The following is a 15154-nucleotide window of genomic DNA, read 5'->3' on the forward strand; positions in this document are numbered from 1 at the left end:
AAGGGGGCCGAGGTCTGTCACCAACAGCCCTCCCTTTGCCTTGTTTCTGAATGTTGGATTCTTTTGCTCCACATAAGATACAAATTTACATATTGGCAGCTGTGGCTTTGAATGTTCCAAACAGAGTTTGCTCTTAACGTTAATCTGCTTTTCACCATCTTCTGAATCTGTTTTCAATCAGATTGAAACACAAATTTACCAAGAAAATCACCAAGAAGGAATTCTGGAATCATAAAAATGTTTCACTTAAAAACTAAATACACTTGAATACTGTTTTGGTATCCACCTTGATGGCTACTAAGACATTTGATGAGCAATTTAAGCAATATTAGGACATCTCCCTCCCCTCCCCCTAAAAAGTCACATGTAGCCACCTATCTGCTTTGAGTTGATTCCAGCAACAAAACATCAATCAATAGAAACCACAATTACCAATGTTTATTGGAATTATGAACATTGGACACAGTATCGTGAGCAAAGCTTCCTCCTCTGTATAAAAGACCTAGCCTGCAGCTGTGGGCAAGGTGATATGTTGACAGGTGTTGGGAATTCACTGCTGTGTATATTTCACTGTCTCAGCACATTCCTGGGACAGAACTTTTGCTCCGGAGAAGTTTCTAAGTTTCTTCCTAGGTGTGCTTTGCTACGTGGACAACTGTGCACCCTCCTCTAGGTGACTGAGAGAAGCACAAACTCTCATTTCTAATCTTACCAATGACTTGGATAGTTTTTAACACAGTTGTATTTCTCATCCTTCTTGCCTTTTTGCAAAGAATGAAATGCTGTCTTTTGGGGTCCCCTCAGATTAGATGTGTAGATGTGTTTTTTCTGCTTTTTGGGTCACACCTGGCAATGCACAGGGGTTCCTCCTGGCTCTGCACTCAGGAATTTCCCCTGGCAGTGTTCAGGGGACCATATGGATGCTGGGAATCAAACCCGGGTCGGCCGAGTGCAAGGCAAATGCCCTACCCGCTGTGCTATCGCTCCAGCCCCTCAGATTAGATGTTTTAGATGTTTTAATCAATGCTATTTTGCACTGGACCCCCTGACTGAGGAAATAGCTTGATGGTTGACCACATGAGTAGCATGTACAAGGCGCTGGGTTCAGCCTAGGGGTGGGGAGTCAGTTCAGCGCTTAGGGAGCACCGAGTCTATGTCAGCACCCCAGTTTAATTCTTAGCACCACCTGGCTCCTCCAAGCAGCACCTCATAACCCCCAGTACCACAAAACCACATCTTCGGGCCCTCGCATTGAGTTGTCTGACCTGATTGGCTAATAATCACCAAAAGTAGTCCCTGAGACCCCTCAACCCCTGAGTACTGCTTAGGACCCCTCTTCTCCCCCACCCCCCAAAATATATGAAATAAATATACAAGTGGAAAAGAAATTTCAACATCCTAGCTTCAAGGGCTGGAGAGCTAGGTGGGTAAGGTACACACAGCTTACACGCAGCTGACGCGGTTCAAACTGTGGCACCCCAAATGGTCCCCGAGCTCTCCAGGAGTTATTCCTGACTACAGAGTCAGGATAATTCCTGAGCACTGCTGGGTGTGCCCAAAATAAAACAATAGCAATGAAATCAATGTCTTAGCTTCAGGAAGAGACCTCCAGGTCCTCCTTACCAGGTTCTGCTTGGAGAAGAACATGCATAATCTTGCAGGTAGGTTCCTGCAAGATTGGCAACTGGAATCAGAGGTGGCCACACCTTTTAGGGCACCATTTAGTGTCTCAGCTCTTAGCAGGGGTGAAGCACTCTTGTGTTTTGCCTTTCATTATCCAAAAGTTGCAATTTCATCAAATGTTGTTGATCTCACATTGCATGTGAGATCCTAAGACCCAAAAAAGTTTTCCAAAAAGTTGTCTTAAAAACAGCACATGAGGAGCTGGAGCAATAGCACAGCGGGTAGGGCATTTGCCTTGCACGAGGCTGACCCAGGTTCGATTCCCAGCATCCCATATGGTCCCCTGAGCAACACCAGGAGTAATTCCTGAATGTAGAACCATGTAGAACCAGGAGTAACCCCTGTGCATCGCTGGGTGTGACCCAAAAAGAAAAAAAAATACATGAGGATGGATGACTGAATAAAGAAACTATGGTACATCTACACATGGAATACTACACAGCCCCAAGGAAAAATGAAGTTATGAGTCAGGAGAGGGACAGACACAGAATGATTGCACTTATGTGTGGGATATAAAAAATGTCGTATGAGACTATTACCCAAGGACAGAAACAGGGTCCAGGAGGACTGGTCCAGGGTTGGAAGCTGGCTACAAATGTATGTGGAGTGGAGGGCAGTTAGAATAGAGAAGGGATTACAATGATAATAATAGTTGAAAACAATCACCTTGACAAGAACTGAGTGCTGACCGCAAAAGACACAATGACCAAAATACAGACAATCTACAGAATGGGAAAGGATATTCACCCAATACCCATCAGATAAGGGGTTGATATCAAGCGTATATAAAGCACTGGTTGAACTTTACAAGAAGAAAACATCCAACCCCATCAGAAAATGGGGCGAAGAAATGAACAGAAACTTTCCCAAGGAAGAGATACAAATGGCCAAAAGGCACATGAAAAAGTGCTCTACATCACTAATCATCAGGGAGATGCAGATCAAAACCACCATGAGATACCACCTCACACCACAGAGACTGGCACACATCCAAAAGAATAAAAGCAACCACTGTTGGAGAGGATGTGGGGAGAAAGGGACCCTTATACACTGCTGGTGGGAATGCCGACTAGTTCAGCCCTTTTGGAAAACAATATGGACGATTCTCAAAAAATTAGAAATTGAGCTCCCATTTGACCCAGCAATACCACTGCTGGGAATATATCCTAGAGAAGCAAAAGAATATAGTCGAAATGACATCTGCACTCATATGTTCATCGCAGCGCTATTTACAATAGCCAGAATCTGGAAAAAACCTGAGTGCCCTAAAACAGATGACTGGTTGAAGAAACTTTGGTCCATCTATACAATGGAATACTATGCAGCTGTTAGAAAAATTAGGTCATGAACTTTGCATATAAGTGTATCAACATGGAAAGTACCATGCTAAGTGAAATGAGTCAGAGAGAAACAGACATAGAAAGATTGCACTCATTTGTAGAATATAGAATAACAGAGTAGGAGATTAACACCCAAGAATAGTAGAAATAAGTACCAGGAGGTTGACTCCGTGGCTTGGAAGCCAAGCTCACATTCTGGGGAGAGGGCAACTCAGATAGAGAAGGGAACTCCAAGTAAAATGTGGTTGGAGGCCATGGGTGGGGGGGAGGGTGATGCGTGCTGAATGTAGACTAGAGACTGAACACAATGGCCACTCAACATCTTTATTGCAAACCACAACACCTAATTAGAGAGAGAACAAAAGGGAATACCCTGCCACAGTGACAGGGTGGGGTGGGGGGAGATGGGATTGGGGGGGTGGGAGGGATGCTGGGTTTATTTGTGGTGGAGAATGGGCACTGGTGAAGGGTTGGGTTCTCGAACTTTGTATGAGGGAAACATGAGCACGAAAATGTATAAATCTGTAACTGTACCCTCACTGTGGCTCACTAATAAATAAATTTTAAAAAAAAAGAACTGAGTGCTGAAAGTAGGGAAAAGGATATACATGATAACCTTTCAGTACTGTTTGCAAACTGTAATACTCAAAAGGGGTAAGAGAGAGAGAAAGAGATAGACAGACAGATAGACAGAAGCGCCTGCTATCGAGGAAGGCTGGCGAGGAAGAGGGAGGGAAACTGGGGACATCCTGGTGGGAAACGTACACTGGTGAAGGGATGGTGTTGGAACATTGTATGCTAAAACCCGTGAACAACTTTCCAATTGTGTATTTTATAATGATTCCATTAAGAAAATAATAAATAAGTAAAAATAAAATTCTGCCTATGTTTTTAAGCTTCTGCATTGGACATTTTAAAGGGTGAACTACATGATATGCGAATTCTCTCAACCAAGCTGTTTTTTAAATGGTGCACAAAGGAAAAATGAATATAGGAAGTATTCATGCCATGACAGTTTCCCTAATTGTGGCCAAATTGTCATTTCAAAACCATCACTTCTGCAAACTTATTGCTCAACCAATACACTTTTCATTCTTTGAAAAAATACAGAGGTTTGGGGGCTGAATAGACTTTCATCATTCTCCCAATTAAGACTAATTAACTTTGTGTGTTTCAATTTAATGTTGGCACATTTGTGTGCCTTTTAATGCACACAAATGGACATAGATTTTCTATGTCCCAAAGTAATTCAAATCACAAGCATTTTCAGGGACAAATTCAAATTGTCAAGTGAGAAGTTAGGAAGTTTAATTATTTGAAATCATAGTGATTTTAGGGGGTCTAGAGATGGCAGAGATAAGATGTTGGGATGAGCACTAGTGTTGAGTGCATTTTCCCTGAGGACAGGGTTGAAATATATTATGTCTATAAAGAATGATGAAAGCTAGGGGCTGGAGCGATAGCACAGTGGGTAGGGCGTTTGCCTTGCACTCGGCCGACCCGGGTTCGATTCCCAGCATCCCATATAGGTCCCCTGAGCAACACCAGGAGTAATTCCTGAGTGCAGAGCCAGGAGTAACCCCTGTGCATCGCCAGTGTGACCCAAAAAGCCAAAAAAAAAATGATGAAAGCTTGACTAGTAGTAGGAAGTTAAGACCCTGAAAGGTGTGGGACAGATGGGAAAACCAGGGGAAAAAGGGCTATTCTTTTGAGACAGTGAGATAACGACTAAAAGTCAACTTGATCCACCAGCTGGATTGTAATTTGCTTATTAAGTTCATATAAAAACCCATAGGCTTCACCCAGCTCCAAATTTTAAGGAAAAAAATAAAAGTGCTCTCTGATTTTCAGCTATAGAAGTGATTCTCTATGTCCCAAAGTAACTCAAATCCATTTGTTCTCTCTACCCTTTTTCATGTGAAACCACAACTTTTTTATATGAAATCACAATTTTCTTGTCTTATTTTTTTCCAAAGGAAAAACCTGGGAAATAATATAGTTTGGGGACTTTGCTAGTAAAAGAAAGAAAAACCTCAATAAGTACTGAAATGTGAAAAATATGTACATGAGCAAATGTGTCTTACGGTATATAAAAGCTCTGATTTAGTCAGATGATTAGAATCCAAATGTGTAAAGTTCCTCAAGATAAATGAGGAAGGTAATTCCTTTCAGTATTTCCAGTCACTTGGGGAAAAAGAAAGGAAAGAGTCAGTTTCCAATGCAGCAAGGGATGATTCTGAACTTAAGTCATCCTCATTTTAGGATAAAGCAATGCTGAATACTGCCTTCCACGTATGAGGCCCTGAGTTCAGTCCCTGGCACAGCCAGAAAAAAGTGGGGGTGAGTGTTATTGAATAAAATCCAACAAACCAAATGAAAACTTTTAACAAGCTTTTTTTTTTCATGTTACATGTAATCCCAGTCAAGAGTAAAGAACAGAGAGCTTGTGCCAGAAGGAAAGAAAGTGATTCAAACATTATTTAAAATTTGATTTTCTGAGTAGAAAGGCTTTACACTCTCCCACAATCTAGGAACCTCACTTTAATAAAAAAGAGTTTTCCTAGAGGAATTTGTCTACATTTGAATGCAATATTATCAGTTATTTTTCTAAGACATTTCCAACAAATGGGAAGATAAGTCCTATTGGGAACAGGGCTTGGCTCCAGAAAGAGAGATCTTTTTTTCCCCCTTTTATTTTTTTAAATTTTATTGAATCACCGTGAGATAGTTACAAGCTTTCATGTTTGGGTTACAATCACACAATGATCAAACACCCATCCCTCCACCCATGCACATTCCCCGCCAGCGATATCCCCGGTATACCCCCCCTTTCCCACCCTCCCCCTGCCTCCATGGCAGACAACATTCCCCATACTCTCTCTCTCTAATCTTGGGCATTATAGCTTGCAACACAGACACTGAGAGGTCATCATGTTTGGTCCATTATCTACTTTCGACACACATCTCCCATCCCGACTGATTCCTCCAGCCATCATTTTCTTAGTGATCCCTTCTCTATTCCATCTGCCTTCTCCCCTCTGCTCATGAAGGAGGCTTCCAGCTATGGGGCAATCCTCCTGGCCCTTGTATCTACTGTCCTTGGGTGTCAGCCTCATGTGATGTTATTCTATGCTCCACAAATGAGTGCAGTCCTTCTATGTCGTCTGTCCCTCTCTCAGAGAGATCTTTCATTTCCTTTCCAACGTCATTTCCTCTTTGTTTCCATTCACCTGCGACCCAGAGTCTACGTATCCTGCCAGGTATTATTTATGAACCTCAAACTAAAAAATGACTTCTTCTGCTTCGTGAGCTCACTTAAATTGGGGTGGTGGTGGGGGAAATAAGACAAGCACCTTGCAGGGTGGATGAGGGTGATGGCATCTCACACAGAGCCTGCTTCCTAAGGGAAGGCTGGGCAAATTCACTCCTTGCTGCTGATGAGGGTGCTCTCCACTCCAGAACAGTAATCCCACCGTAGCAGTAAACTACTCTGGGAAACTCAAGACGCAGGATTTCCATTTTAGGAAGCCAAGCCTCAACAATTAAAACACTCACGCGAAGCTGGAGATAGTACAGCAGGGAGGGTGCCTGCCTTGCCATGTGGCTGACGCAGGTTTGATTCCTGGCACCCCATGAGTGATCCCTGAGTGCACAGCCAGAAGTAAGCCCTGAGCACAGAGCCAGGAGCAAGCCCTGAGTACTGCTGGGTGGTCCAAAAACCAACACACACACACACACACACACACACACACACACACACACACGGCTAAGTTGGGGGCCTGCTTTCCTTTCAAATTCCTCCTGGCCAAACGGTGTTTGCAGCACTAAACCAAAGGCATCTTTGAGAAAGTTTTATATTGACTAAGTGTTTCATTCGTCTCTTGCCTCTCCATCAACCCCCACTCTACCTCCACATGAACAGGAACCTGGCTTAGAGTCAATGTTGATGATAACCATAGTGATTGTCGCTGTCCAGAGACTAGGTGCTCTATTCAACATCCAACCCTGAATCTGTCTTATCAGTGGCTTCTCAGGAAAACCAAGTGTAGGCGGAATTCTTTAAATTTCCTCTCCTAAGGCCATGTGTTTATTTTTAAGCCCAAATGCATTTTCTCTCATGAAGCTGCAGAGCGTAGTTTAATCTCAAAGTGAGGTGGGGGTAGGGGGAGGTGGGGGAGGGAGGAGGACCGGGCAGGGGATTAGTCTAGGTTCAAAGAACTCATGCAACAAAATGCACGAAACTTGATTGAATCCAGACTTGGAAATGGAAGTCTACAGAAGACGTATTAGAAATAGTTTAGAAAATTCAAACATGGGCTGGAGAGGGATGAAAATGTAGAAGTATTAATTTTTCTACACAACATAATGGTATTTTATTAAAATGGTAAGAAAGAAAAGTGAGAAGATGTAAGCAGAAGTATTTAGTATGAAGTATAATGGTTCAATAAAAAACGAGTTGGCACAGTGCTAACAATTAACAGATTTGAGTAAAGAATTTATAGATATCTATTATTATTATACTTTAACATTGCAGGAGATATAAAAATTTAATGAAAAATGGTAATTTTTTTTAAATTGAAAAAATTGTGCTGTGGATGGTAGAATAGTAAAAAGGTTACGGCACTTGCCTTGCAAACGGCCAACCTAGTTCGAAAACCAGCAATGCATGGTCCCCTGCGCGCCACCAGGAGTGATTAACAAAACACAAAATCATTAAAATGGAGTTAGTGAAGAAAGTACCACACATTTCTTTAGATATTTTACTAGAATACACAATTATACATTGATATTTCTTATGTACACTTTTTTAAAAGCATGCTTAGTCAACACTAAACAGCTTCACAATCTACCATTAACTACATTAAATACTTTCTCAGAACAAATGCTGAGAAATTTAATTTAAATATAAATTATAATACTTTCAATGCCTACTTTAAATTAGAGATGATTAGGTACAGGTATAGGGATCAATTAAGTTTGAATTTTCCACTTTTGTTTTTTCAGTAATTTCTTCTTTGTTTTTCTTCTTTGTCTAGAATAGTCTGTTTTAAGCTCAAAGTAGCATCTTGAAATCCAGGATTTATATCTAAGACCTTCTTGAAATCCTCCAAAGCGCTGTCGAAATATCCTGTTCCAGAACCAAACAATGGAAAAGAAGAGTTGAGTGTGTCTACGCATAATAGAGTGCAAGGCTTGGCACACAGACTTTTGCTTCTATATTTGAGCTTTCAATCATCACTAACTTTTGTTAGTTAGGGGAGGGGGGAGGGTGCAGGGTCTCACACGGGCAAGGCAGGGTCTGTACTGCTGAGCCCCCACGGGGCTTTTTCCTCTGCGTAGCATATGACAACAGAGCTATGCAGACCAAAATAATTCTATAGATTCTCAGAATAATGCTTAAAATCAGCATCGGACTTATTTAATGGATTATTTACAAAATAGCCAGTCTCAGCACAATCCTATCACCTGTTTGACATAATTACTGTGAAATTCGGACCCAGGACGTTTTCCCTTTCACGCCCATCCAGGAGAAGTGGTGCCTTCGCCCCCCCCACCCCACCCCCCCTGCTTCCCAGCCCCCTTATTTACACGGTCTCCTGCGCTCTCCAAGCCGAGCCCAGCCCAGTTTCATAGGCGATCGCGGGCATTACCCTCATTTCGCAGTCGGGAACACTCAGGAAACCAAGTAATGGGGTCACCCTCGCCTGGGCTCGCAGGGCCAATTCCCACCCCAGGGTTCCACTGCGGTGGCTCGTGCCTCTGAAACGTCTGAAATAAACTCGGGCGCGTCCCTCGCTCCCAACTGGGAACCTGAATTGCAGCTCCCGGGCCGCCTGGATAATCGCTGCAGCCGCCCCGCGAGGAGGAGGCCGAGGAGGCGGACCTTACCCAGCCGGTACAGGATCAGCCCTCTGTTGTAATAGGGGACTTCGAAATCGGGCTGGACCTCGATGGCAGCCGTGTAGTCATCCATGGCATCGTCGAAATCAACCCTGAAGTACTTGATTTGCCCCCTGTTGTTATATGCGGTAGCCAAATCCTTGGGGCGGCGTTTGCTGTAAACAAAAAGTTCACATTTTAAAAAAAAAAAGAAGAAAGAAAGAAAGAAAGCGTCACCAACTGCTCTCCCTTTCCGTCTCCTGGGGCACTGCCAAGCGTCAGAGCGTGGGACGGGCCCTCCGCACGCAGAAGCCGGGCTGAAGAAACAGAGCGCTGAGACATCAGACAGAGAATCCACTTTTGCCTCCCCTGCCCTAAAGGCTTGTGCGGGCTTCTCATTTACAGTGTCAATCTGAAAAGCGTGTACATTTATGGACGGGTGTCTGCCGCCCCTGCTCCCAGCCAACTCTGGCTGGCTGAGCTCAACACCAGAACATTTCCTAGGCCCACCCCAGCGGGCCGCAGAGTCCCATCTGGGCTGCCCGGCTAGGAGGGAAAACCAGACCGCAGTCAAAGGTGCTATGGGCATGTCGCAAAGTGAGCCCTCTGGGAAAACTCAGCACACTGGTCCCCAGGAGTGACCCTGGGGACAGAGCTGTCCTCTGATCGGCTTGGCCAGGAGCCGCCCCACAAAACTTTTTTTTTTTTTTTTTTTTTTTTTGCTTTTTGGGTCACACCTGGCGATGCACAGGGGTTGCTCCTGGCTCTGCACTCAGGAATTACTCCTGGCGGTGCTCAGGGGACCATATGGGATGCTGGGAATCGAACCCAGGTCGGCCGCATGCAAGGCAAATGCCCTACCCGTGTGCTATTGCTCCAGCCCCTCCGCCACAAAACTTCTGAGCTACCAGGGCCCCTTTCCACTCAGAAGGCTCATGTATAAACGGGCTGCCATGGAGGGACCAGAGGCTGCCTCCGAGCAGAAGTGAGCAGCCCTGCCAGTGAGCGTTCGGAGCACAAGTGCTCTGACCAACCCCCAGCTGAGCAACTCACAGCGTCCCCACCCACCCAGCACAGCACCCCGCTCTGAGCTTGCTGGACACATCCTTGGCGGAGAGAAAGCATCCCGTGGTCTATTGGGCGCTGGTCCCTGTCAGAGACCATCCACCCACCTTCCTCCTCTCCCTCCCACCTTCTCATTCTCCCCTTCCCTCTACCTCCCTCTTTCCTCCTCCCTCCATTCCCCCGTCCTCCCTCCTTTCCTTCCTTTCTTCTTCCCTCTTTCCTCCTCCCTCCATTCCCCCTTCCTCACTTCCTTTCTCCCTCTCTTCCTTTCTCCCTCCCTTCCTTTCTTCCTCCCCCCTCTTGCCTCCTCCCTCCATTCTTTCCTCCTCCCTTCCTCCTCTCCCACTCTTCCTCCCTTTTTCTCCTTTCTTTCTTTCATTTCTTGCTTGCTTGCAAAAGAATTCTCAAATTTGAACCAAACAGGGAAAACACAGGCTGCACTCTGTTGTCATTTCTTTGTGCCATCTCTGGTGTCACTGAGAGCACTTATTAGTTACTCCTCTTCACATCTGTCTGGATCCTGAGATCTTGAGTACTGAGACAGGGCCTCTGCTGTCTGGAGAGGAACACAGCCTACAGGGGCTCCCAAACCTACGCTGCTAGTGCGGAGGACTTTAACAACTCCAGAAAACTTTCCTGTGAGCTATGACTAAGAGAGAACGGAAGCAGGATGCTTCTGGAGCTACATGCATCACTGTTCAAACAGGGGACACAAGTACTCCCTCCATGCCACCCTCCCCACTGTGTTACCACTTGAACCCGTAATGGTACAGAGCCGTAAGAAAATGCACGCAAGGGGGCTGGAGTGATAGCACAGCGGGTAGGGCGTTTGCCTTGCACGCGGCCGGCCCGGGTTCGATCCCCAGCATCCCATATGGTCCCCTGAGCACCGCCAGGAGTGATTCCTGAGTGCAGAGCCAGGAGTAACCCCTGTGCATCGCCAGGTGTGACCCAAAAAGCAAAAAAAAAAAAAAAAAAAGAAAAGAAAATGCACGCAAGGGTCTCCAGTCAAATTCTGGTCATTAAAGTTCAAAGTTTCAAATCATTATCATAATTTTCTTATATTCAGAGACTCTCAGAACACGTGATTTAAAATCAAGCTCTTTGCAATAAACTCTGGAAGTCTTATTCATGAGGAAATTATAACTTTAATATTTTTTGTAATGATAGCCGTCACTGCAGTGGAATTTAACCTAGCTACCTAGTTAGCATTTGCTCACTTTAGTAAAGAAAAGAAAAATTGAAAATGAGGTTTTGTCTAAGGACGACATGTTTGGACAGTAAGGGAAATGTTCATAAGCCGTTCTGTGAAAGGCATTCAATGATTAAAAACACCGTTTCAACAGGATTCAGTGAGCCAGCATTTAAAAAATAAATGTAACTTCTAAAAGACATATGTAATGGCTGAAACATGAGAATTCCATTTTAATCCAAAAGACTCTAGAAGAATTTTAGGACTGTGAGAAAATAGAGGGCTCATTTTACAGAGAAGAAACGAGGCCAAACTTTTTTTTTTTAAGTAAAATAATGTAAGTTAGGTCTGTGAATAACCCAACCCATAATAAATGAAAAGCCTTTTCTTTATGGTGACTTTGCTGCTTACTTTACCCAATCATGCCAATTCAAGAGACACACACTGCAAGGAAAAGCTTTGGCACTGGTTTTCTCTGCATGCATGTTGGTACATTGTCTTCATTTGCACAAATGCTGTGTTAAACACCGCACTAGTCAGGAAAAGAAGCACACTCTGTTTTCATGCTTAATGAAGAATATGCTTAGAAAGAAAGAAACTGAGGTGAATTAGGGGGTGACCGTCCTGTCAGAGGCAGCACTGGATACCAGGTATGCTGAAGCCCTCGGACCCAGCCAGGCCACTCTCCACCCTCACGCAGACACACACCAGCCCTATCCAGGGGTGAGCCAAGAAGGAAGGAAAGCAAGACCTGATGGCTCGCACTCCAGCTGCTGGTAACTTTCTGAAAGCTACTAATCCAGTGTATTCTCAGAATCCGAAAGGAGGACAGAAAAGGATGTTTACTAATTTGGCCGGGGGAGGAGGGTGGGAGGAGGGAAGGGCTTTCATCCCTTGATTCATCCATTCAGAAACTTCTAAAAATTAGTAGTGTCCTGTAATGATGAAAGGCACAAGCCATTTTATTTCTCTGAATTTCGAATGAGTTTAACGAGTATATCCTCAGCACTCACTGTACACAGAAGAACTCATTCGGGAGAGAAGCCTTTTGTATGTCAGGAGTGTGGGAAGACATTTAGCACGTCTTAATATCGTACTGTACATAGTAGGATTCACACTGCTGAGAAACCTTATAAATGTAAGGCATGTGGGAAGGCCTTCACTTAATTTTCAGCCCTTATTAAGCATATGGGACTAAAGTGATAGCACAGAGGTTAGGGTGTTTGCTTTGCATGCAGCCAACCTGGGTTCAATTCATCCATCCCTCTCGGAGAGCCCGGCAAGCTACCCGTGGCGTATTTGATATGCCAAAAACAGTAACAAGTCTCACAATGGAGACATTACTGGAGCCCGCTCGAGCAAATCGATGAGCAACAGGATGACAGTGACAGTGCTACAGTGCTTTAATGAATAGGGTAAGAATCGGAAACCTCCAAAAGACAAAGCAACATCCTGTTAAGAAAAATCAAAATCCAGCGGATAGGGCGTTTGTCTTACATGCAGCCAACCCAGGTTTGATTCCCAGCATCCCATTTGGCGCCCCAAGCACCACCAGGAGTAATTCCTGAGCGGGAAGCCAGGAGTAACCCCTGAGCATCAACAGGTGTGACCCAGAAAGAAAAAAAGAAAAAAGAAGAAAAATCAAAATTCATGAGGGAAAGACAGTCGTGATAGGGCAGACAACCTGAAACTGTCTCCAAAATAAAGTCATTCGTTCAACCCCCTTTTTTTCCTCTCGTCCTGGTACACACCACACCACTGGGGATGCAAAACTGCGGAGGCCAATATATATGCTCATTTAGGCACTTGGATGGGCAGGTTATCTGCAGGCGCTGCTTCCAACATCACCAAGAGACAAGCCACACAACACACGCTTTCCGGCCAAAGCCCGCGGAAACACCGTGGGTAACGTGTTCTCGTCCTGCTGCGGGACCCCAGGGCACCACATGGCAAAGAGGTGAGCTACCAACTCAAGTAGAAACTCAAGAGAAAACCCTTACTGACTGGCGTGGGGGGGGAGAAGGGGAAGAATTCAGCCAACTCCAAAGATGGGGAAATTCTCAGGATCCAACTTGGCTTCCTCAACTAATCAATTGCAAAGGAAAGACCAAAAAAAAACTTTTTTTCAATAGGGGTGTCTTATGATTGACACCCCCTGGGCTAAAAACAACCTGCGCCGGGCAGAGCAATAGTCCAGTGGGGGAGGGGTTTGGCTTGCACGGGGCTCACCCAGGTAGCTGTGTACCCGACTGGTCAAACAGGTGACAACGCCTAGGGAGCCCCCCGCCCACCCCCCGCCCGCCCCCCTGCACCGCGCGCAGAAACGCCCCTGCCCCCACTTCTCGCGAGAGTTACCTCCCGGGAGCCGCGCCCCCGGGGGCTGCGCCGACGCACTGGCGGATGTACGCCGAGTACAGCGCCTCGGCCGCCTCGTAGTCGCCCTTCTCGAACCGCGCTTGGGCGCGGGCCAGGGTGGCGTCGCCCTCGGGTGCCCGCTGCTCCTCCATGGGGCTCGGGGTGGCGGTTCGCGCCCCAGCCGTTGCCGCCGCCGCCGCCGCCCGTCGAAGAAGCGACTCGACGGCTGGACGCTCGGCGTGCGCGCGCGAGGTTTGGGCCCTCGGCGGACCCGTCGTCTCGCGAGACCCGAGAGGCGCGCCGAGCCCTGGCGCCGCCCCGGAGCGCGGGCGCGGCGGGTGGTTCCTGCGCGGGCACGGCGGGGGACCTGTCCTCGCCCCGTGCCCGTGCCCCGACCCCTGCTGGCTGCCCCGGCCCGAGGCGCGGGGTGTTCCCACGCTCGCGCCCTACCGTGGGGTGGCGCCCCGGCGTGGGCGGAAGCGGAAGGAGCGGGGGCTTGGGGGGCGCGTGTGCGGCCGGGGGCTCCCGCCCCGCCGCTCTGTGCAGACGGAACGTCCAGATCAACAGGTCATCCGAGGGCGAGTTCGGGCCATGCACAAAGAGGAGGTGAAGACCGCAGTCTCGTTTACAGAAAGGGAGTTTGGGAATTAGCTAAAGGGGAAAAAGTATTAGGAGAACTACGTAACAGTGCTGAAATTTAAAAAATAATGATAATAATGCATTTCACCTTTGTGCAAAAGTGAGTGTGGACCCTCTATCAAAATGCCAATTTTCTCTCCGGAAAGATTGTACGAGAGGGTGACTTGCAGGCTCCTGACTGGGTTCCATCCCAGGCATCCTAATCTGGTCCCCTGAGCACTCTCAGGTCCCTAGGCACAGATCCCTGAGCAGCAGGTGTGGCAGAATAAGGACGGTGGTAATGATGACCCCCAATCTCAAGGGATCCCAGATAGCCAACACAAGCTTGAAAAAAAAAGCACAAAGTTGGAGTACTCAGCACTTCCTGATTTCCCGGTTTTTATTAGAAAGCTACTGGAGTCAAAATTGACTATGGCTACACACTTTCACTCTCAACTGTGGTGGGAAGGTGCTCAATGGTGGGATTGCTGTTTGAAGATTATCTGTAATGAACTACTGTGAACGCTTTCAGGAAAATAAAATATATATTAAAATTTTTTTAAAACTGGCTATGGCATGGAATCTTTATTTATTTTTTTATTTTTAATTTTATTGAATCACCGTGGGAATCTTCTCATGAATGGTACGCTAGGAAAACTGCGAACAAATGAAATGAATCCCAAGTAATACCATAGAATTTATATCAAAATTATTTAAAAGCCTAAGCATGAGTTAAAAATACAAAACTCTTAGAAAGACACTTTAAAGGTAGGGCCAGAGAGATAGTACAGCAAGTAAGGAGCTTGCACTTGACCAACCTGGGTTCCCTCCCTGGAATCCCATATGGTCCCCTGAGCACTGCCAGGGGTGACCCCTGAGTATCACCCATAAAGTGGTCTTCATGACAGTTTTGGCAATAATTCCTTGGATATAATACAATCAAGGGTATCGCTGTATCACTGTCATCCCGTTGCTCATCGGTTTGCTCAAGCGGGACCAGTAACGTCTCCATTGTAAGACT

At 45.9% G+C, this 15154-nt stretch overlaps 1 protein-coding gene across 1 annotated transcript; it reads right to left on the minus strand.

The window, feature by feature from the left end:
- Positions 1–5897: 5897 nt before the first annotated feature.
- On the minus strand, positions 5898–13817 carry TTC32 (tetratricopeptide repeat domain 32). The gene is made up of 3 exons (XM_004609404.2): positions 13516–13817; positions 8913–9079; positions 5898–8151 (listed from the first exon to the last, which is right to left on the minus strand). The coding sequence occupies exons 1-3, from the start codon at positions 13665–13667 to the stop codon at positions 8024–8026; spliced, it is 447 nt and encodes a 148-aa protein (XP_004609461.2). The 5' UTR covers positions 13668–13817; the 3' UTR covers positions 5898–8023.
- Between the last annotated feature and the right edge of the window lie 1337 nt (positions 13818–15154).

The sequence above is a fragment of the Sorex araneus genome, chromosome X (genome assembly GCF_027595985.1).
Source record: "Sorex araneus isolate mSorAra2 chromosome X, mSorAra2.pri, whole genome shotgun sequence".
NCBI classification, from domain to species: domain Eukaryota; kingdom Metazoa; phylum Chordata; class Mammalia; order Eulipotyphla; family Soricidae; genus Sorex; species Sorex araneus.

Bases quoted from the DNA above. Each gene is read 5' to 3' on its own strand.
- TTC32 (XM_004609404.2), bottom strand. From the start codon at position 13,667: ATGGAGGAGCAGCGGGCACCCGAGGGCGACGCCACCCTGGCCCGCGCC. The intron at 9,080-13,515 runs GTAACTCTCGCG...TTTTGTTTACAG, and splicing joins GGGGGCGCGGCTCCCGGGAG to CAAACGCCGCCCCAAGGATT. The intron at 8,152-8,912 runs GTAAGGTCCGCC...GTTCTGGAACAG, and splicing joins GCTGATCCTGTACCGGCTGG to GATATTTCGACAGCGCTTTG.